The sequence below is a fragment of the Bubalus bubalis genome, chromosome 20 (assembly GCF_019923935.1).
Source record: "Bubalus bubalis isolate 160015118507 breed Murrah chromosome 20, NDDB_SH_1, whole genome shotgun sequence".
NCBI classification, from domain to species: Eukaryota; Metazoa; Chordata; class Mammalia; order Artiodactyla; family Bovidae; genus Bubalus; species Bubalus bubalis.
The window spans coordinates 15,405,396-15,424,072 of NC_059176.1; the positions used below are offsets into that span (position 1 = coordinate 15,405,396).

An 18,677-nucleotide genomic window follows, 5' to 3' on the forward strand; every position below is an offset into this window, starting at 1 on the left:
CCTGCCCCCGCCTCTGATAACCATAAATCTGATCCCCTTTTCTATGAGTTAGTTTTTGAAGTATAATTAACCTACAACATGATGTTAGTTCTGTTACATAACATACATTTCAAATGATCACCAGGATAAGTCTAGTTACAATCTGTCACTGTACAAAGATATTACATAATTATTGACTGTATTCCCCACAGTGTACATTTCATAGGTATGACATTTATTTTGCAACTGGAAATCTGTATCCCTTAATCTCCCTCACCTATTTCTCTCCTTCCCACCCATTCCTCTCTGGCAACCACCTGATTGTTCTTTGTGTCTATGGTTTCCTTATTATGGTGGTTCATTTGTTTTACTTTTCAGATTCTACATATAAGTGAAATCATACAATATTTTTCTTTCTCTGACTTCTTTCACTTAGCATAATGACCTCTAGGTCCATCCATGTGGTCACAAAAGGCAAAATTTCATTCTTCTCTATGACTGAGTAAACTTCCAGTTTTTATATATACCACATCTTCTTTCTGAGTATATTCTTTAATGGAAGAAAATGGGAAGTTTGGGAATAAAAAAAAATAATGATTTACCCTCTAGAAATTTATAGTCTAGTGCAAGTAGCCAGAAAAATGAACAGTAAGTCATAAAATGCTGTGATAAGTAATTCATAAAACACTATATAATAAACACAATGAAAGTACAGAGATAAGAATGATCATAAAAAATGCCCATATTTCTGAGCTGAATATGGCAATTTATAAACAAATAAGACTAATACAAAATTGATTCCATAAATGAAAAATAAACTATAATTTTCTGATATGCCATTTTACTGGGAAAAATTAATTTCTAAGAGAAATATAACAACAGAAGAGTTAAAACTTTAGTAGATGATAAAGTTCTATTCACTTCCTTTAAATACTCTAATTGGAAAACAAATTCAGAGTATATTCTAATTAGCTCAAGCTAACAAAAGGAAAACGTGATCAAATTATGACTGAAAGGGATTTTGAGAATTCACGTAGTCCATCTTCCTTACTCAGGGCAGAAACTACTGCAAATAGTTCTGATGGAGTTTTAGAAACAAAATGAAGGCTTCATTAACAGGAATATATTCCAACATCACCACCAAGAAATTCTCCACTATATTTCTATAGTTCATACCTGGGAGAAAATGTTTATGTTATGTTTCTTATGGACCATTTTGTATCGATTGCTCATCAATGGACTTCGCACAGATTTCATGTAAACAGCTCTCATTTCAGAATCTGTATAAAGATAAAAAAAATTTTCAAATAGCAAAATTATTTAAATGAAAAGTAAATAAGTATTTGACCTATTCCAGATTCACAATTCCCTGGTGGCTCGTTGGTAAAGAACCCACCTGCGAATGTGGGAGGCTTGGGTTCTACCCCTGGGTCAGGCAGAGCCCATAGAGGAGGAAATGGCAACCCCCTCCAGTATCCTTGCCTGGGAAATCCCATGGACAGAGGAGCCTGGCAGGCTGCAGTCCAAGGGGTTGGAGAGAGTTGGACATGACTTAGTGACTAAACAATAATATAGTATGTAACCTTTTCAATCTGGCTTTTTTCACAAAGCACACTTCATGTGAGAATCATATGCTGATTATTTCTTAAAGTTATATAGTAAAGAGTACCTAAGAAATGAGGCATTAAAAAAAAACAATGTGGAGTTTGAGATTAAAAAAAAAAAACAAACTCTGAAATCCTACATATTTCAAACATACTGTGAAAAAAAAAAAAGTACTGTGTTTAAATGGAGTTTCAGATCTCCCTATTATTTATCACAACTGAGCTACCTTCAACCTTCCCAATAGCAGCAACTGAAGTCTTTTCTGTTGCTCAAGCCCACTGACTCCCTCTGCTGCTGCTGCTAAGTCGCTTCAGTCGTGTCCGACTCTGTGCGACCCCATAGACGGCAGCCCACCAGGCTCCCCCGTCCCTGGGATTCTCCAGGCAAGAATACTGGAGTGGGTTGCCACTTCTTCTCCAATGCATGAAAGTGGAAAGTGAAAGTGAAGTCACTCACTCTTAGCGACCCCATGGACTGCAGCCTGCCAGGCTCCTCCGTCCATGGGATTTTCCAGGCAAGAGTACTGGAGTGGGGTGCCATTGCTTTTTGTCTCTCTAATCCATCAGAAAATCCCGTCAGCTGTACACAGTCAGAACCCAATCTTTCTCCCCTCTCACTGCCAGCATCATTCCTTGATTAGATTAGTGCCATGGCCTCTTATACGGTCCTTTCTTCCACCTTTGTTCCCAGATAGGCCATTCTCAACACAGAAGCTGGAGCGAAACAAAATAACTTGAGTTGGCTGCTCATTCATTACCCCTCTGATTTCACTTCCTACTACCCGCCTTCTTCCCTTTCAGTTCTAGTCATAATGATGTTCCCTTGAACATGCCAGGCACTCTCCTGCTTCAGGGCCTTTACACTGTCATCTTTGCATCAACATTCTCCCACCAGATTCTACTATAAACCTGGGAAAGAAGCCTTATGCTGCAAATCATATCTGTATCAGCAACACACTACTGAGACCTTTGTATTTAAAGCCTTCTTTAAAGTCGTGGGCCTTGGGAAACTTTGCCATCTTAAGTCATATGAGACCCTGCAGGAGCAGAAGAATGGCAAGATTTGTGAAAGATAAGAATCCAGAAAAGCCAACTACAATCTTTCCCATTTCCATTGCAGCCAATCTGAATCATCTATAGAAGACCTGCTCAAGCACTATTTGGGGAGACTGTTTTCTAAAAGTAGTCTCCTTTACTTGACGAATTTAATAAATTTAGCTTTGTGTCTCAGATGGTTTCAACAGACTACATGGTTGAATTCCCATCTCCTAGAGTTTGGACAAATGTCACCTCAATGAGTTGAACCGCTAATTACGTTACTCAAATTTACAGCTTAATACCTCAACCCCTGACACTCCAAATCTTTATCTTACTCAATTTGTTTTTGTTTTTCTGTAAATTTGTCTTACACTAAATAATTTAGTTATTGTGTATATTGTTTCTCTTCTCCCATTCTAATGTATGCTTCATAAGCACAGGGGGTTTTGTCCATTTTGTTCACAGATACAGCTTTCTCAAGAACCTTACAGAGTGCTAGGTACATACCAGGCATTACATACTTGTTTAAATGAACAACTGACAGCCAGCCAGGTCTCTAGAGACTGTTTTCTAAAAGTAGTAATTTTTAAAATTAGTAGAAGCCTATAAACAAGCAACTCTCACGTAAAGAAAATATTACAGAATTTGAATGAAAATAACCAAGTATTTTCCACGTCAAATTGAATTCCCTTTAAAGTCAAGGTTCTTTGGAAAATTACTACAATATTTAAGTATAACCATAGTAAAAGCATTGAAAATGAAAAGAAAAAGAAGTATTATTGTATGATTTACCATTTATAGCCTGTGAGAGTTGAGTCTCATCATTTAAAAAGTCAAGGAGTGAGGAGTCTTGTTCATTTTCTGACTCATCATTCTCATCTGATGAAACATATTCTGCATCTTCTTGGGAAAGTTCTGCTTCTTCATCTAAAAACTTCCTAGCTACGAGCTAAGATAAATGAGAAAACAGGAAAGTGCCTTTAAGAAAATCATTTAATGTCCTCAAATAACTGAAAACAGTTTTGGAAAATGGATTTCTTGCCAATGCTTTTAAGATACAAAATAATAAAAATAGAAAACTGTGAGAAGAAATGATAAAGTAGCATATCTATTTAAAATGTCTTCTTTTAATTGTTATAAATAAAATAAACTACAGGTCAGCATGTCTGCTTGCTGAATGTTTTTTTAATAAAGTCTCTTGAGTCTTTCAGCTAATTCATTTTTGCCAGGAAAAATATAGTACCACAAAAAGACTGATCAGAAAAAAAAAAATGCTAAGAATTCTTTTCCAAAAATTTGAATATTGGATATAGATAAGAAAAACAATATAAATATTATAAAAGCAAATATTTTACAATTCAGATTTCTGTCTCTATATTTTCTTCGATTTGAATGTTACATCTTCATTACACTTCAAAATAACACATCACTGCAAGATAGTTTCAAAACACAAAGAGAAACTAAGAAACCACACTTTGAGTTTTTAATTTTAGTAAAAAAAGTAAAGTTAAAATAATTTTTAAGTTTTGTTTTTTTCCTATAAAGAAATTATAGAGAAATCTACTTCTATGTAAAATCTACTCTTCTTTACTAATTAAAAATATATAGTATATTTATATAAAAATAAGAAACTGAAAAAAGTTTACCTTTAGGTGATTCTGTCTCTTTCGGACTTTGATGCTTCTTTTGGCATTCCTCTTATGATCCCTGAAGTCGTCTGACTGTGGATCTTGTTTGTGAAAATTATCACTCTCATCACTAGATGATAAATCTAACTATAATTCAATAAAATTCTTACATAAGAAAATATAATTTAAGTGTTGTATCTCAATGAGTTTCTGAAGGGTTGTTGCTTCTACTGTCATTTTTTTCCCTTTTAAATAGTTGACCAAACATTTTCTTGTTAGAAAAATAAAATGCTCTTACAACTCAGAGCCATGCACAAATACATAATATTTAAAACTTTAAAAGTTAGATAATTCTAAGTAATAAAATAAATTAGGTAATATAAGTAATACTAATACAGTATTCATTCAGTTTTGTATGAAATTGAATGTATCTGATGAATGTTTATGTTTTTAGTTTAACTGTTTCCTTTAAAAGATCCTGAAGGGCTTCACAAAAAATAATTGTCTATAAATATAGCTATCAGAATCAACTCAAACATATACAAGTCCTTTCAAACTAAGAAAAAATATAACAACAAATCTTTTGACTATGAAGCCTACCACAGTGTCTCTTACAGAATAATATAAAACCAATCCAAATAATCAAAAGAAATTTATCAAAATAACTTCAAGTAACAGGGATAATTTTAGGTTAAGGTGGATTGAGAATCAGCATTATCAATATTTTAATTCACTTCTAGTAAGTCAATCAGACATTTTAGATAAAGTAGCAAGTTAGAACAATTTTTTTAAATGGAGTTTTATATGAGTATACAAAGTTAATGAGGGCTGACTGCATTTTTAATTAATCTTGCACAAATTATACTAGTTAGCATTAGAGAATTAAAACACACAAGATTTCCTAGTCTCAAAATTTAGCTATCAGCTATAAACTGATGACAAATGAATACTAAAGCCTGAAGATGTGCCTGCTGACCAATTTTCACATTTCCATAGTTGTCAATGCTGCCAGACACTGTCGCCTTACTGTCCCACATGGACTTCAAACTCAAACATGTTCAACACTGAACTCACCGCTCTTCCTTGTTTCCTCTAAAAACATGACGTACCTGCCACCTAAGCCCAAGCCAAAACCAAACAGTCATTGTGGACTCCTCCTTCCCCTTCTTTCAAACTCATTCAGTAAACAAAAGAATGAATAAAGCCTTCCAAAAGTTTACCCAGATTTTTCTCCAGCTTTACTTTCTGGTACTTTCTGTCTTTACAATCCACAACAAGAGATGCTGTTTCCCTGCTCTGTATCCTTCTTTAAGCTGCTGGGAATGCCTTCCCTTCTCCCTTCTTTGCCCCTAAAATATGTATGCTTTAAGATTTTATATAAGGTGTTATTTTCAAGAAGCTTGCCAGAACTCCCCAAGGTCTAGGTTAAGTTTTATCTTCTCTTATCACTTAAAAAATTATATGGAAACTATCCATTTACTTATCTATCCTTCCTATTAGATTATGCACTTAAAACAGTACGAGGAAATACTCTTTATACTATACCCAGCATCTTGCACAGTAGATACAGGGTAGGTATTTAATCAACGTTTCCCGAATTGCTGGAGTGTATTGACAAAAATAGGAATAGTTTTTTGAAGGAGTTTAAAATTAAAACAGAAATTCCAGTCACTGAGGATTTACTATCTTTTTCTGTTAAACATATACCTATAAGATCAAATATACCTATGTTCAACTATTCACATATTTCTCTTGTAATATTTATCTCAAAAAGATCTGAATTACTATTTATTATTTGTTATTTACTTACTCTGTTTGGAGGAACCCTGCGCTTTTTGACAACCTGAAGTGGAGAATCAACTTCGCTATTTTTCTGATTCTAGATAAAGCAGACAAAGTAAAAAGTTAAAAAAAAAGTTTTAAGGGAAACAAGAAACTTTGTATGATCTTGCTACTGTGATTACTGACCAACTCACCTCTGGGGACTCCAAAACATTTCCTTTTGTTTTTTTACTTTTTCTTCGGAAAATCTCATCATCTTCACTTTCATGGGTTGATAATTGTTCATCTATAATTTATTTAAAGATAATGAATCTGGTCAACAGATTTAAGTTTATCCAACCACAAGTATCTAATTTATTGATGGGTACAGTAAAAATTGTTCCTGGCAATCTCAACATTTATTCAGTCTCAAAGATAGTTTTTCTTGCATCACTCACTCTGGAGGAAGCCAGATGCTATATGGTAAGAACAGAGGAAGTAATCCCATGGAGAGGAAAACATGGCAGGAAATGGAGGCCTCTTATTCAACAGCAATGTGACCCGCCAAGCTGATTCAAGCCTTCAGATAACTGCAGCCCTGGCCAAGGCTTTGAATACAAACTCATAAAATATCTGGAGTCAGAACTCCCGGCAAAGCCATTCTCGAATTCCTAGTCTATAGAAACAGTGAAATCATACATGCTGTTTTAAGCCATTAAGTTTGCAGTCAATTTGTTATGCAGCCAGAAATAAATAATACAGATTTTGGTGCATGGAAATAGGTAATTAATTACCAAAAACCTAAACGGTACACATAGCTTTAGAACTAATGAATGGGCAGAAGCTAAAAGAACTTTTTTTGTTGTTGTTAAAAGAATTTTTGAGGAGAGTTTTTGTGAAAGCTCGAAGAGCCTCAAAGGAATTGTTTATAGAAGATTAATGGCCATTGAGGAGGTCATGGGTGACAGCTTACAGAGGTAAGAAAATCCTTATTAGAAATTTTAGGAAAGAGAAATCTTACTATAGTGCCAGAAAGTTTAACAACACAGCAGTAACAAAGAAAGTAGAAAATGTACCTCATGAAGGAGGTACCAGACCAGCTTACCTGTCTCCTGAGACACCTGTCAAGAAGCAACAGTTAGAACCAGACAGGAAACAACTGACTGTTTCAAAATTGAGGAAGGAGTAGGACAAGACTGTACACTGTCACCTTGTTTATTTAACATAGGCAGAGTACATCATGAGAAATGCTGGGCTGGAAGAAGCACAAGCTGGAATAAAGACTGCTGGGAGAAAATATCAACCATCTCAGATATGCAGATGACATCACACTAATGGCGGAAAGCAAAGAGGAACTAAAGAGCCTCCTGATGAGAGTGAAAGAGAAGAGTGAAAGAACTGGCTTACATCTCAACATTCAGGAAACTAAGGTCACGGCAACTAGTCCCATCACTTCATGGGAAATAGATGGGGAAACAGTGGAAACAGTGTCAGACTTTATTTTTCTGGGCTCCAAAATCACTGCAGATGGTGACTGCAGCCATGAAATTAAAAGATGCTTACTCCTTGGAACGAAAGTTATGACCAACCTAGATAGCATATTCAAAAGCAGAGACATTACTTTGCCAACAGAGGTCCGTCTAGTCAAGGCTATGGTTTTTCCAGTGGTCATGTATGGACGTGAGAGTTGGACTGTGAAGAAATCTGAGAGCCGAAGAATTGATGCTTTTGAACTGTGGTGTTGGAGAAGACTCTTGAGAGTCCCTTGGACTGCAAGGAGATCCAACCAGTCCATTCTGAAGGAGATCAGCCCTGGGATTTCTTTGGAAGGAATGATGCTAAAGCTGAAACTCCAGTACTTTGGCCACCTCATGTGAAGAGTTGACTCATTGGAAAAGACTCTGATGCTGGGAGGGATTGGGGGCAAGAGGAGAAGGGGATGACAGAGGATGAGATGGCTGGATGGCATCACTGACTCAACAGACGTGAGTCTGAGTGAACCCCGGGAGTTGGTGATGGACAGGGAGGCCTGGCATGCTGCGATTCATGGGGTTGCAAAGAGTTGGACACGACTGAGTGACTGAACTGAACTGAACTGTTCCTTGGAAGGAAAGCTATTACAAACCTAGACAGCATATTAAAAAGCAGAGACATTACTTTGCCAACAAAGGTCCGTCTAGTTAAAGCTTTAATCTTTCCAGTAGTCATGTACAGATGTGAGAGTTGGAGCATAAAGAAGGCCGAGAGCCAAAGAATTGGTACTTTTGAACTGTGGTGCTGGAGAAGACTCTTGAGAGTCCCTTGGACTGTAGGGATATCAAACCAGTCAGTCCTAAGGGAAATCAACCCTGAAGTCATTGGAAGGACTGATGCTGAAGGTGAAGCTCCAATACTTTGGCCACCTGATGCAGAGTCAATTCCTTGGGAAAGACCCTGATGCTGGGAAAGATTGAAGGCAAAAGGGAAGGGGATGGCAGAGGATGAGATGATTAGATAGCCTCACCGATGCAATGGACATGAAATTGAGCAAACTCTGGAAGACAGTGAAGGACAGAGGGGTCTACAGTCTATGGGGGTCTCAAAGAGTCGGACATAACTGAGAAACTCAACAACAAAAATGAAGGAGGTGCTCTAAGCAAGAAGATTTCCAGACATGTTTAAGTATCACCTGGAAAATCCCGTGGACGGAGGAGCCTGGTAGGCTGCAGTCCTTAGGGTTGCTAAGAGTCAGACAGGACTGAGCAGCTTCACTTTCCCTTTTCACTTTCATGCATTGGAGAAGGAAATGGCAACCCACTCCAGTGTTCTTGCCTGGAGAATCCCAGGGACGGTGGAGCCTGGTGGGCTGCTGTCTGTGGGGTCGCACAGAGTAGTTGGACATGACTGAAGCGACTTAGCAGCAGCAGCATGCTTCTTGTTTAAATGTGAAAGGAGAGAGAGGAATTAAAGAAAGTATATTAAACATGAAACAGGGGAACTTTCCTGGTGGTCCAGTAGCTAAAACTCCGCACTTCCAGTGTAGGGGCTCAGGTTCGATCCCTGGGAACTAGATCCCACGTGCCACAACTAAGAGCTTGCATGCCAGCAGTTAAAGATCCCACAAGTCCCAACTAAGACCTGGCACAGCCAAATCAATCAATCAATCAAAACATGAAACAGTTGAGACTTGCTGGTTTTGAAAATTACCAGCTTCTCCAGATAGCAAACAATGTCAAATTAAGAAATCTTCCAGGCAAAGACCTAATCTAGAAGACTTCCAGGAAACTACAGTCCAGATGATGCTGAGGGTGTAACTAAATGCTTTAAGACCTCAGAAAGATCAAAGGTGGTGCCTCAGAGTACCATTCAGTCGGACGGTACTCTAAACATTTTAAAGATGTCTCTTACATTCCCTCTCAAACAACAGATCTTCTAAGAGGATTAAGGAACTACCTTTACACATCTCAGCAGAAGCCAAAGTTAGAGAAGAACTTACCTCCGAAAGATCTGTGGACATGGCTAGTATCTAACAGAATGAACCTCAAATAAGATTCCCAAGAGATCCACAAATATTTATGACAATTAGATGAGGAAAAAACCCACAGCCAGCTACAACTTAAAAGGGGCAGAGACAGTACAAAATGAAGAGGCCTTTGGATCCCCAAATTTTTACCAGAAGAAACTGGTAAAACCTGAGAAAGCTCCACAAGTGCTACCTGTTTGGAAACTGGACTAGGCATCCAGAGGATAGAGCCAAGAACCATGGAGAATTATGGGGGCTTTGAGCACTAATCAAAAAACTTTCAATCTTGGTTCTGCTAGATTTTAGAATTACTATGGACCTGAGATTCCTGTGTGCTTCCCATCAACCGTTCTTGCTTTCAAATAAACCATTTTGGAAGCAGATTTTACATGCCCAGTCAGGTCTTCAGATGACTGCAACCTCAAGTGAAATCTTGACTATAATTCCATGAGAAAGTCTAAACCAGAATGACCCAGTTAAGCAACTCTGAAATTCCTAAACTACAGAAACTGTGAGATAAATGCTATCTTAAGCCACTAAATTAGGGGGAGTAATTTTTTACACAGCAGTTAAAAAACCTAATACAAACTCACACAGTATATTTCTCCTTATGCTCTGTGCTTATAAAATATCTACCTAGACAGATTATTGTGTATATATAACATGGTAAATGATCCTAAATCTTCTATTTCAATTAAGTGGAATAACAAATACTAAAAAAAAAAAACAACAAACTAATAAATAGTTCCTTAATGGCTATGTATTCAGAATTATGTTGCCCATGGTTAGTCATTAAGTACAATGCTAGAAAAAAGTTTTAATGCAAATCTGACACAAAGACAGAAAAATTATCTCACTCATTAACAAACACTTAATATAAAGGTGTTAAATATTAAAGGACCTAGGAAACATACTTAGTAAAAAAAAGTGTCAGAGTATATCCAAAACTATGTAGACAAGTTAGTTTTTAAAAATTAACTGTATGTCCAGAACTTATAAGTTTTTATCTTAAAACATTAATGAATCATAAGATTTACAGAGGAAATTCTCATTTTATGCTATTAACTATTCTTTTTCCTTAGCCATAAAGAGTAAAATTCATAATTGGCCTTTTATAATAATCTGTACATAAACTAGAGTTGAGTTCTATAACAGGATCTAAAGGATATTTAAATCATTATATTTTTGATATATAAATCACTGGTATTTTAATCATCTATTTTCTGGATTTTCCATAGAATTAGATTATACAAATCCAGAGATTCCTATAGATCTTCTATGACCTTGTCACAATTTTTTAAATATAGTCTTATTTCTCAATTTTGTCATATAAATCCCCTACTTTATACTACCTCCAAAAACTTTACACTTTCCTTCTTTCCCTTTGCTTTCATCATTTTACAACATCCAAATTCTTTTGATTATCTTCAACATGTCCAAATCATTAATATTCCCAAGTAGCCAAAATAAAAACCTACATTAGAAGTCAACATTTTCAGTCTAAACCAGTTCAAAATGCTTTCATCTTCTGAACCTAAATGTCCACCATCTTATTATTCATCTGGTAGTTATTTCCATGTTTTACTGATATCTTTTCAACTTTATATGTCACACAAATGTTTGTGTTTTATAATTAAGGGCTAGAGCCAAATCTTACACTTCTGTTTTGCAGTGTCTAGCACATTACCTTCTCATGGCATGCATGCCATAAATACATGGAGAAAAAAATAAATCCTGTATCAATAAACATCAACATAAGGACTATATAGTACATCAATTATCTAATTCAATATATCATACACTGAGAAATTAATTTTATAAAAATTATAGAATCTGATTCAAAATAAATATTCTAGAAAATTTGTGCTTTATAAATTTGGAATCTTACCTTCAGTAGAATGGCAGGCTTGATGCAGATTGATTTGTTTCTTGCTTTTACACTTTCCTGTAGAAAGTCCTGAATCACCAAAAGTTGAATTCAATGTTTCTTTGTGTAGATTTACTTTTCCCATGTTAGAACCTGACTTTTTAGCCATTTCTATTCTCTTCTTGGGAGATGAGTTCAATATATTTGATTCAGAAAGTGGTGTGCTCATAACTTTCTCTCCTACTGGCAACGAAAACTGAGAGTAACTAGGAGACATAAATTCTTTACTTTTTGTTGCATTCATTGAAAAACATGAAAAAGCTGGACTCTGCTTATCTTCACTTGATGGGTGGGTAGTTGTTACACTTGTAGAATTATCAACATGGGCTCCTGACATGACTGCTTGATTTGAAACACAATTTGTACCATTAATCTGCTTAATGTCTAAACGCCTTCCAGGTAGATCATCTAAAATTTTACTATTTGTATCTGATGCATGGTCCACTACTTCATCCTCAGAACCTGTACTACAAAATCCTAAATCAAAAGTAACAGAAAATAAATCCTTAGAGCAGTCAAAACTGTTTTCATCATTATTCAATTTTCCCTCATGTATACCTCTCAAACCTTCATGAGATTTCCAACTATGAGTATCACAGACAATTTGATCTTGGGGTTCAGAATCGTTCTCTAACAAAAGTTCATCAGAAATGAAGAACTGAGAGACCAGTGCCATTTCACTTACAGCAGTTCTGTCTGATATACATAAGGATTCACATTTACTGTTCAAGGGAGGAGGGCTCACATCATTAAACTCCGTATTAACATCTTCAAATAACAATAAACTTTCATCCTGAGCAGTATGCAATATTGGGAGGTCACTGTTATCAACATCATGATTCTTTTCTTCAGCAATATCCTTTGAAGGGCCGATGTTTATCTGAATTTGATTGTTGGATACTAAATGTTCATTTTTACTATCTTTATGTACTTTATCAGAGTCACAGAAGCTTGGTTCATCAGAAATCTTCTCATTCGTTGTACCATAAAGGCAAGTTTTTTCAGAAGGATGAGTAATAAACTTAAGTGAATTCAATTCTAAATTCTGTTGAGAATTTACAGCTGAACATGACATTAAATTGGTGGATTTATCATTCTGTAAGCACTCTGAGTAGGGTAGAAAAACCAAGTTTTCAAGTGCAGAACCCTCAGAAATTTCATTTTCCAAATCTGAGAGTCCACTGAGAGGCGGAGGAGAATGTGATAAAAATCTCTCTACATTAGCTAGCACCTCTTTTGTTAATGAATGACAATGAAAAAATTGGTCATCTGTTTTTGCTATATCAAGCTCATCCTCAAATGAAAGAAATAAGCTAGCTGAAAAAGATTTCTCATCACTGAAACTGTTATAACCAGAATCAAAAAAATTTCCAGTAAATGAACTAGTCGATTTAATTGTAAACTGACAATCCGTTAGTAATCCACATGACGGGTGGCCTCCACTTTCACCGACAGCATATGTGGCAGTGACTTCACCCGTATCTGATGCCCTTCTACCATTTCGCAGGTCCACCTGAAGAACATGTTCAGTGGTAGAACTGCCGTCCGTGTCTAAGGGCTCCATGACAACATCCTTATTTTCCTTTTTAGGCTGATCCTTTTTCAGGTTTTCAGAGGCCTTCTTTTTTAAAGAAGGAATTTTAGTAGATTTGACAGGAATTTGTTTAAAAATTTCAGTACACTCTTCATCAGATTCTGTCATTGAGACTGATTTCCTGTGATTTATATTTGCAAATGAGGACTTCCTGTTATTTGTAAAGGTGCCATCGGCAAAAGGATTATATTCATTTCTCAGAGCACTAGACGCTGAGCTAACATCTTCCATTCGTAAGTAAGATTTAATTTCTGATTCATAGCTGCATTCTCCCTATAAAGAAGGAAAATGAAAAAGTCACAAGAAAGCAATATAAAACAAACAAAAATTCTAAGAGATGAGCTTTATTCTGTTAAAATATTTTCCAAACAATATTGCATTATTCAAATGATTTTACCTTAAAAATTATTCTAAGTCAAACAAAATGAGAAACATTACTGTGAAATTATCACAAATTATCTTTTATCAGTTAATAGTTCTATATTCCCGAGAGCCATGATAAATATTTGTAGAAAGTATAAATTTAATTAATATATAAAATATTATTATACTTTTTCCCTAACATTTAACTAAACAATGATTCTAACTTCTTAAAAAAGATATTTAAGAAATTAACATATATAAATGAGAAACACATACTTATGTGAAATTTACTCTCTTGATGAAGATAAACTAAGAACAGCTTTTGGAACATTTGAAATAATGGTACCTATATGTCTTCTAGGCTGTAAGCTAGAATATGCTATTTAAAAAAAATTTCTCAAGAACTCTTCTTGTGAATTTCCACATTTTATATCTAAATCTAAAACTACAGTCTCCACCATCCCTGACTCATCCTTCCCTCTTGCCACAAAATGCTATTTTACTCAGGATTCCTCTACTATTCAGGAACTTAAGCAGTTAAGTCTCCACTTTCTGTATAATAAATACAATAAATATTAATGTCAGAATGTCTGTCACCCTACTAGGATATATGTTCCCTACAGAATATTTAATCTGTTTTCTTAACCAGTGTAGCCATGGGGCCTAGAACAGACCATGCCATATAGAAGGCACTAAATAAATGTGCTGCTCTGATGCACAGCCTTTGCTGGCACATCCCAGTACTGAGTACATGAGAGGCCCATGACAACTATTTGTAGAAAGTACGAAGTTAATTAACACATAAAACAGGATTACAAACACCTTTTTTCACTTGTAGGGATCTATAAATAATTACTTTATTTACATGTATTCATGAACAACAGCTAATAATAAAATTAGCAGCTACAATATATCAAGTAATTACTATGTGCCAGGTATTATTCTAATTGCTTTACATGTACTAAGCCACTTAATCCCTAAAACAACCTTGTGACAAAAGAATCATTATTTCCAATTTACAGATGAAACTGAGGCACAAAGAGGTTAAGCAAATGCAAAAAGTAAGATTCTAACCCAGGCATTTTGGATTTCACACTCACAATAGGTTCACCATTCTGACTCTCTCAAAGAACAATCATCAGGAAGTTACTCAAGGAATCACTAATTCTCTAGACTACCAACAGGATAAAGGAGACATACCAAATGACCTGTATGATAGGGAAATTTCAACAGATCAAACAAGAATACTAAATTTGCTTTACAAACATTTATATAAATCATTAAATAGGAATTCCCTGGAGATCTAGTGGTTAGGACTTGGTGTTTTCACTGCCAGGGCGTGGGTTCAATCCCTGGTCTGGGAACGAAGATCCTACAAGTTATGTGGCACAACCAAAAAACATTTTTTTTAGCCATTCAGTTCAGTCCAGTTACTCAGTTGTGTCTGACTCTTTGCGACCCCATGGACTGCAGCATGCCAGGCATCCATGTCCATCACCAACTCCCAGAGTTTACTCAAACTCATGTCCATTGAGTCGGTGATGCCATCCAACCATCTCATCCTCCGTACTTTCCTTCTCCTTCTGCCTGCAATCTTTCCCAGCATCAGGGTCTTCTCAAATGAGTCAGTTCTTCCCATCAGGTGGCCAAAGGATTGGAGTTTCAGCTTCAACATCAGTCCTTAAAATGAACACTCAGGACTGATCTCCTTTAGGATGGACTGGTTGGATCTCCTTACAGTCCAAGGGATTCTCAAGAGTCTTCTCCAACACCACAGTTAAAAGCATCAATTCTTTGGCGCTCAGCTTTCTTTATAGTCCAACTCTCACACCCATACATGACTACAGGAAAACTGTAGATGGACTTTTGTCAGCAAAGTAATGTCTCTGCTTTTTAATACGCTGTCGAGGTTGGTCATAACTTTTCTTCCAAGGAGCAAGCGTCTTTTAATTTCATGGCTGCAGGCACTATCTGCAGTGATTTTGGAGCCCCAAAAATAAAGTCTGTCACTGCTTCCACTGTTTCCCCATCTATTTGCCATGAAGTGATGGGACCAGATGCCATGATCTTCGTTTTTGAATGTTGAGCTTTAAGCCAACTTTTTCACTCTCCTCTTTTACTTTCATCAACAGGCTCATTAGTTCTTCTTTGCTTTCTGCCTTAAGGGTGGTGTCATCTGCATATCTGAGGCTATTGATATTTCTCCCGGCAATCTTGATTCCAGCTTGTGCTTCTTCCAGCCCAGCGTTTTTCATGATGTACTCTGCATATAAGTTAAATAAGCAGGGTGACAATATACAGCCTTGACGTACTCCTTTCCCTATTTGGAACCAGCCTGTTGTTCCATGTCCAGATCTAACTGTTGCTTCCTGACCTGCATACAGATTTCTCAAGAAGCAGGTCAGGTGGTTGGTATTCCCATCTCTTGAAGAATTGTCCAAAATTTGTTGTGGTCCACACAGTCAAAGGCTTTGGCACAGTCAATAGAAGTAGAAGTAGGTATTTTTCTGGAACTCTCTTGCTTTTTTGATGATCTGACGGGTGCTGGCAATTTGATCTCTGGTTCCTCTGCCTTTTCTAAATCCAGCTTGAACATCTGGAATTTCATGGTTTATGTACTGTTGAAGCCTGGCTTGGAGAATTATGAGCATTACCTTGCTAGCATGTGAGATGAGTGCAATTGTGCAGTAGTTTGAACATTCTTTGGCATTGCCTTTCTTTGGGATTGGAATGAAAACTGACCTTTTCCAGTCCTGTGGCCACTGCTGAGTTTTAAAAATTTGCTGGTATATTGAGGGCAGCACTTTCACGGCATCACCTTTTAGGATTTGAAATAGCTCAAGTGGAATTCCATCACCTCCAGTAGTTTTGTTCATAGTGATACCTCCTAAGGCCCACTTGACTTAGCTTTCCAGGATGTCTGGCTCTAAGTGAATGGTCATACCATGATTATCTGGGTCATGAAGATCTTTTTTGTATAGTTCTTCTGTGTATTCTTGCCACCTCTTCTTAATATCTTCTGCTTCTGTTAGGTCCATACCATTTCTGTCCTTTATTGTGCCCATCTTTGTATGAAATGTTCCCTCGGTATCTCTAATTTTCTTGAAGAGATCTCTAGTCTTTCCCTTGCTATTGTTTTCCTCTATTTCTTTGCATTGATCACTGAGGAAGGCTTTCTTATCTCTCCATGTTGTTCTTTGTAACTCTGCATTCAAATGGGTATATCTTTCCTTTTCTCCTTTGCCTTTCACTTCTCCTCATAGCTGTTTGTAAGGCCTCCTCAGACAATCATTTTGCCTTTTTTGCATTTCTTTTTCTTGGGGATGGTCTTGATCCCCTTTAGCTAATGAAAGAGAAAGTGAAGTCGCTCAGTCGTGTCCGACTCTTTGGGACCCCATGGACTGTAGCCTACCAGGCCCCTCTGTCCGTGGGATTTTCAAGGCAAGAATACTGGAGTGGGTTGCCATTTCCTTCTCCAGGAGATCTTCCCAAACCAGGGATAGAACCCAGGTCTCCCGCATTGTAGGCAGATGCTTTACCATCTGAGCCACCAGGGAAGCTCCCTTTAGCCATTAAATACATTAAAATTTCACTCTTGTCTATCAATGTTCACAGATGGCATTCTTCTAATTAGGCCTACTTCTCCTAAGATAGAAAACTAGTCCACTGAGATCACAAAAAGCTACACAGAAAAACAAAATAGTTTAGCTATGATTATTTATAATAAATACTTGTTTCTTATAATAATGACTTCAAATTAAGAAGACTAAAGTATTCTAGTTTCACTGTCATGCCAGCAAAAGAAAGTTAAAGTAGGCTCCTACCTCTTCATGTCTCATTCCTTCTATCATTTGCATAATATTTATGAAATGGTGACATCGATCTGAATGGTCAACTTGATATGTAGGCAAAGGATGATCCTGCCATAATCTCCATTCAGAGAGAGACAGTTGACGAATTCCAACGGTTGGTTCTTCAGTCTTGATTAACAATCATTTAACATAACACAAAACACACATACTCAGATTTCACACACTGATTTAAAAAATACTTAATATACAGATAATTGGCATACCGTACATAATTTTAATTCACTTAGGTATTTTCAACTAAAATTTCAGGTGAAAAATAAAATAACTTGATGAAGTACAAAGATGTCCTTTTAAATACATCTTAAAAATAACTGTTACATGTATTGCTTGTACAACTAGAAAGAAAACTATGTCATTAGAAATAAAATACATAAATAAATAAATATTAGATGAGTTACTACTTGGACATATTCCTGTTATATAATTCCATGTTAAGAGTTTTTGCTAGATTATGTTCTATAATCTAATAAAGAGGTATTCATAATCTCTCAGTGATACTGATCCCAATTCATCATGCCTGCTGCCATTCCTCACTTTCCCTGTTAGTGAAAAAAATATAGATTTGCAAAGCCAAGTATTTCAAGCCCTATAAATCTTCTCAAAGGTATCTTCCTTGAAGTTGTTTTTCTATTTCTCTGAGTACATATGTAACCTCTGATCAATTTGTTTGACTTTCCTTATGCTCATCAATAATTTGTTCATAATAAAATAATATTCAATTTAAAGTTTTACTCTAATTTCAAAACAAAAAGCAAAAAGCAGTTTGTACAAAGACATTCATAAAAGCATAATTTTATACTAGTAATATACTGAAAATAGCTCTAAAACACAACAGAGAAATAGTTAAAGTACGGTATATCACAGAGTAACATAACAATCATAAAAATTACACCTACACAGAAATAGTCATATGAAGAAAGTAATAAAGTCAGAATTTATGTAAATATATTATAGTCATATAAAAATATATATACAATAAGAAATACGAGTTTTACCAAGACAGACTATTCTTTAATATTCTTTTTAAAACTGCTTACATTCTTAATTTTTGACCTTCTGATTATGAATATTCATTCTCTTTACTCCCAAAGCTATTGCATAGTCACTATAAAGAACATCTGAAAACACATTTAACTTACTGGTCTGTTCTCTTCATTGTGTAAAGATAGAAACTGAACTTGAGGCAATGTTATTTCCTGAATTTCATCAGTGTCTTTTAATCTATATCGTCTATTCCATAATTTAAATTCTTCTTCTGATAAGAACCAATCGTCCTTTGAATTACTCTGCTTTATTCCTAGAAATTTAAAAAATAAGTCAAAACAGGTTTAAAAAAAATCTGCTAGACAAACACAAAATAAAAGACATCAACTCAAACTCTCTACTTGTTTCTGCTCAACCACTAATTC

At 35.9% G+C, this 18,677-nt stretch overlaps 1 protein-coding gene across 9 annotated transcripts in view; it reads right to left on the minus strand.

Annotated features, from left to right (window-relative positions):
* The window catches only part of FANCM (FA complementation group M), a 98,197-nt gene that overhangs the window by 44,014 nt on the left and 35,506 nt on the right, over nucleotides 1–18,677 (minus strand). For 8 of the 9 annotated variants that reach the window (XM_044933175.2, XM_025270897.3, XM_044933176.2 and 5 more), the window contains 8 exons: nucleotides 18,408–18,565; nucleotides 17,221–17,376; nucleotides 11,401–13,306; nucleotides 6,226–6,317; nucleotides 6,060–6,128; nucleotides 4,268–4,396; nucleotides 3,414–3,570; nucleotides 1,156–1,259 (listed from right to left, as the gene is read on the minus strand). In XM_044933175.2, the coding sequence (XP_044789110.2) occupies nucleotides 1,156–1,259; nucleotides 3,414–3,570; nucleotides 4,268–4,396; nucleotides 6,060–6,128; nucleotides 6,226–6,317; nucleotides 11,401–13,306; nucleotides 17,221–17,376; nucleotides 18,408–18,565 (2,771 nt within the window). Of the gene's footprint in view, nucleotides 1–1,155; nucleotides 1,260–2,092; nucleotides 2,298–3,413; nucleotides 3,571–4,267; nucleotides 4,397–6,059; nucleotides 6,129–6,225; nucleotides 6,318–11,400; nucleotides 13,307–17,220; nucleotides 17,377–18,407; nucleotides 18,566–18,677 lie in introns of those variants that run through there. The other variant, XM_025270901.3, reaches the window with a different exon arrangement.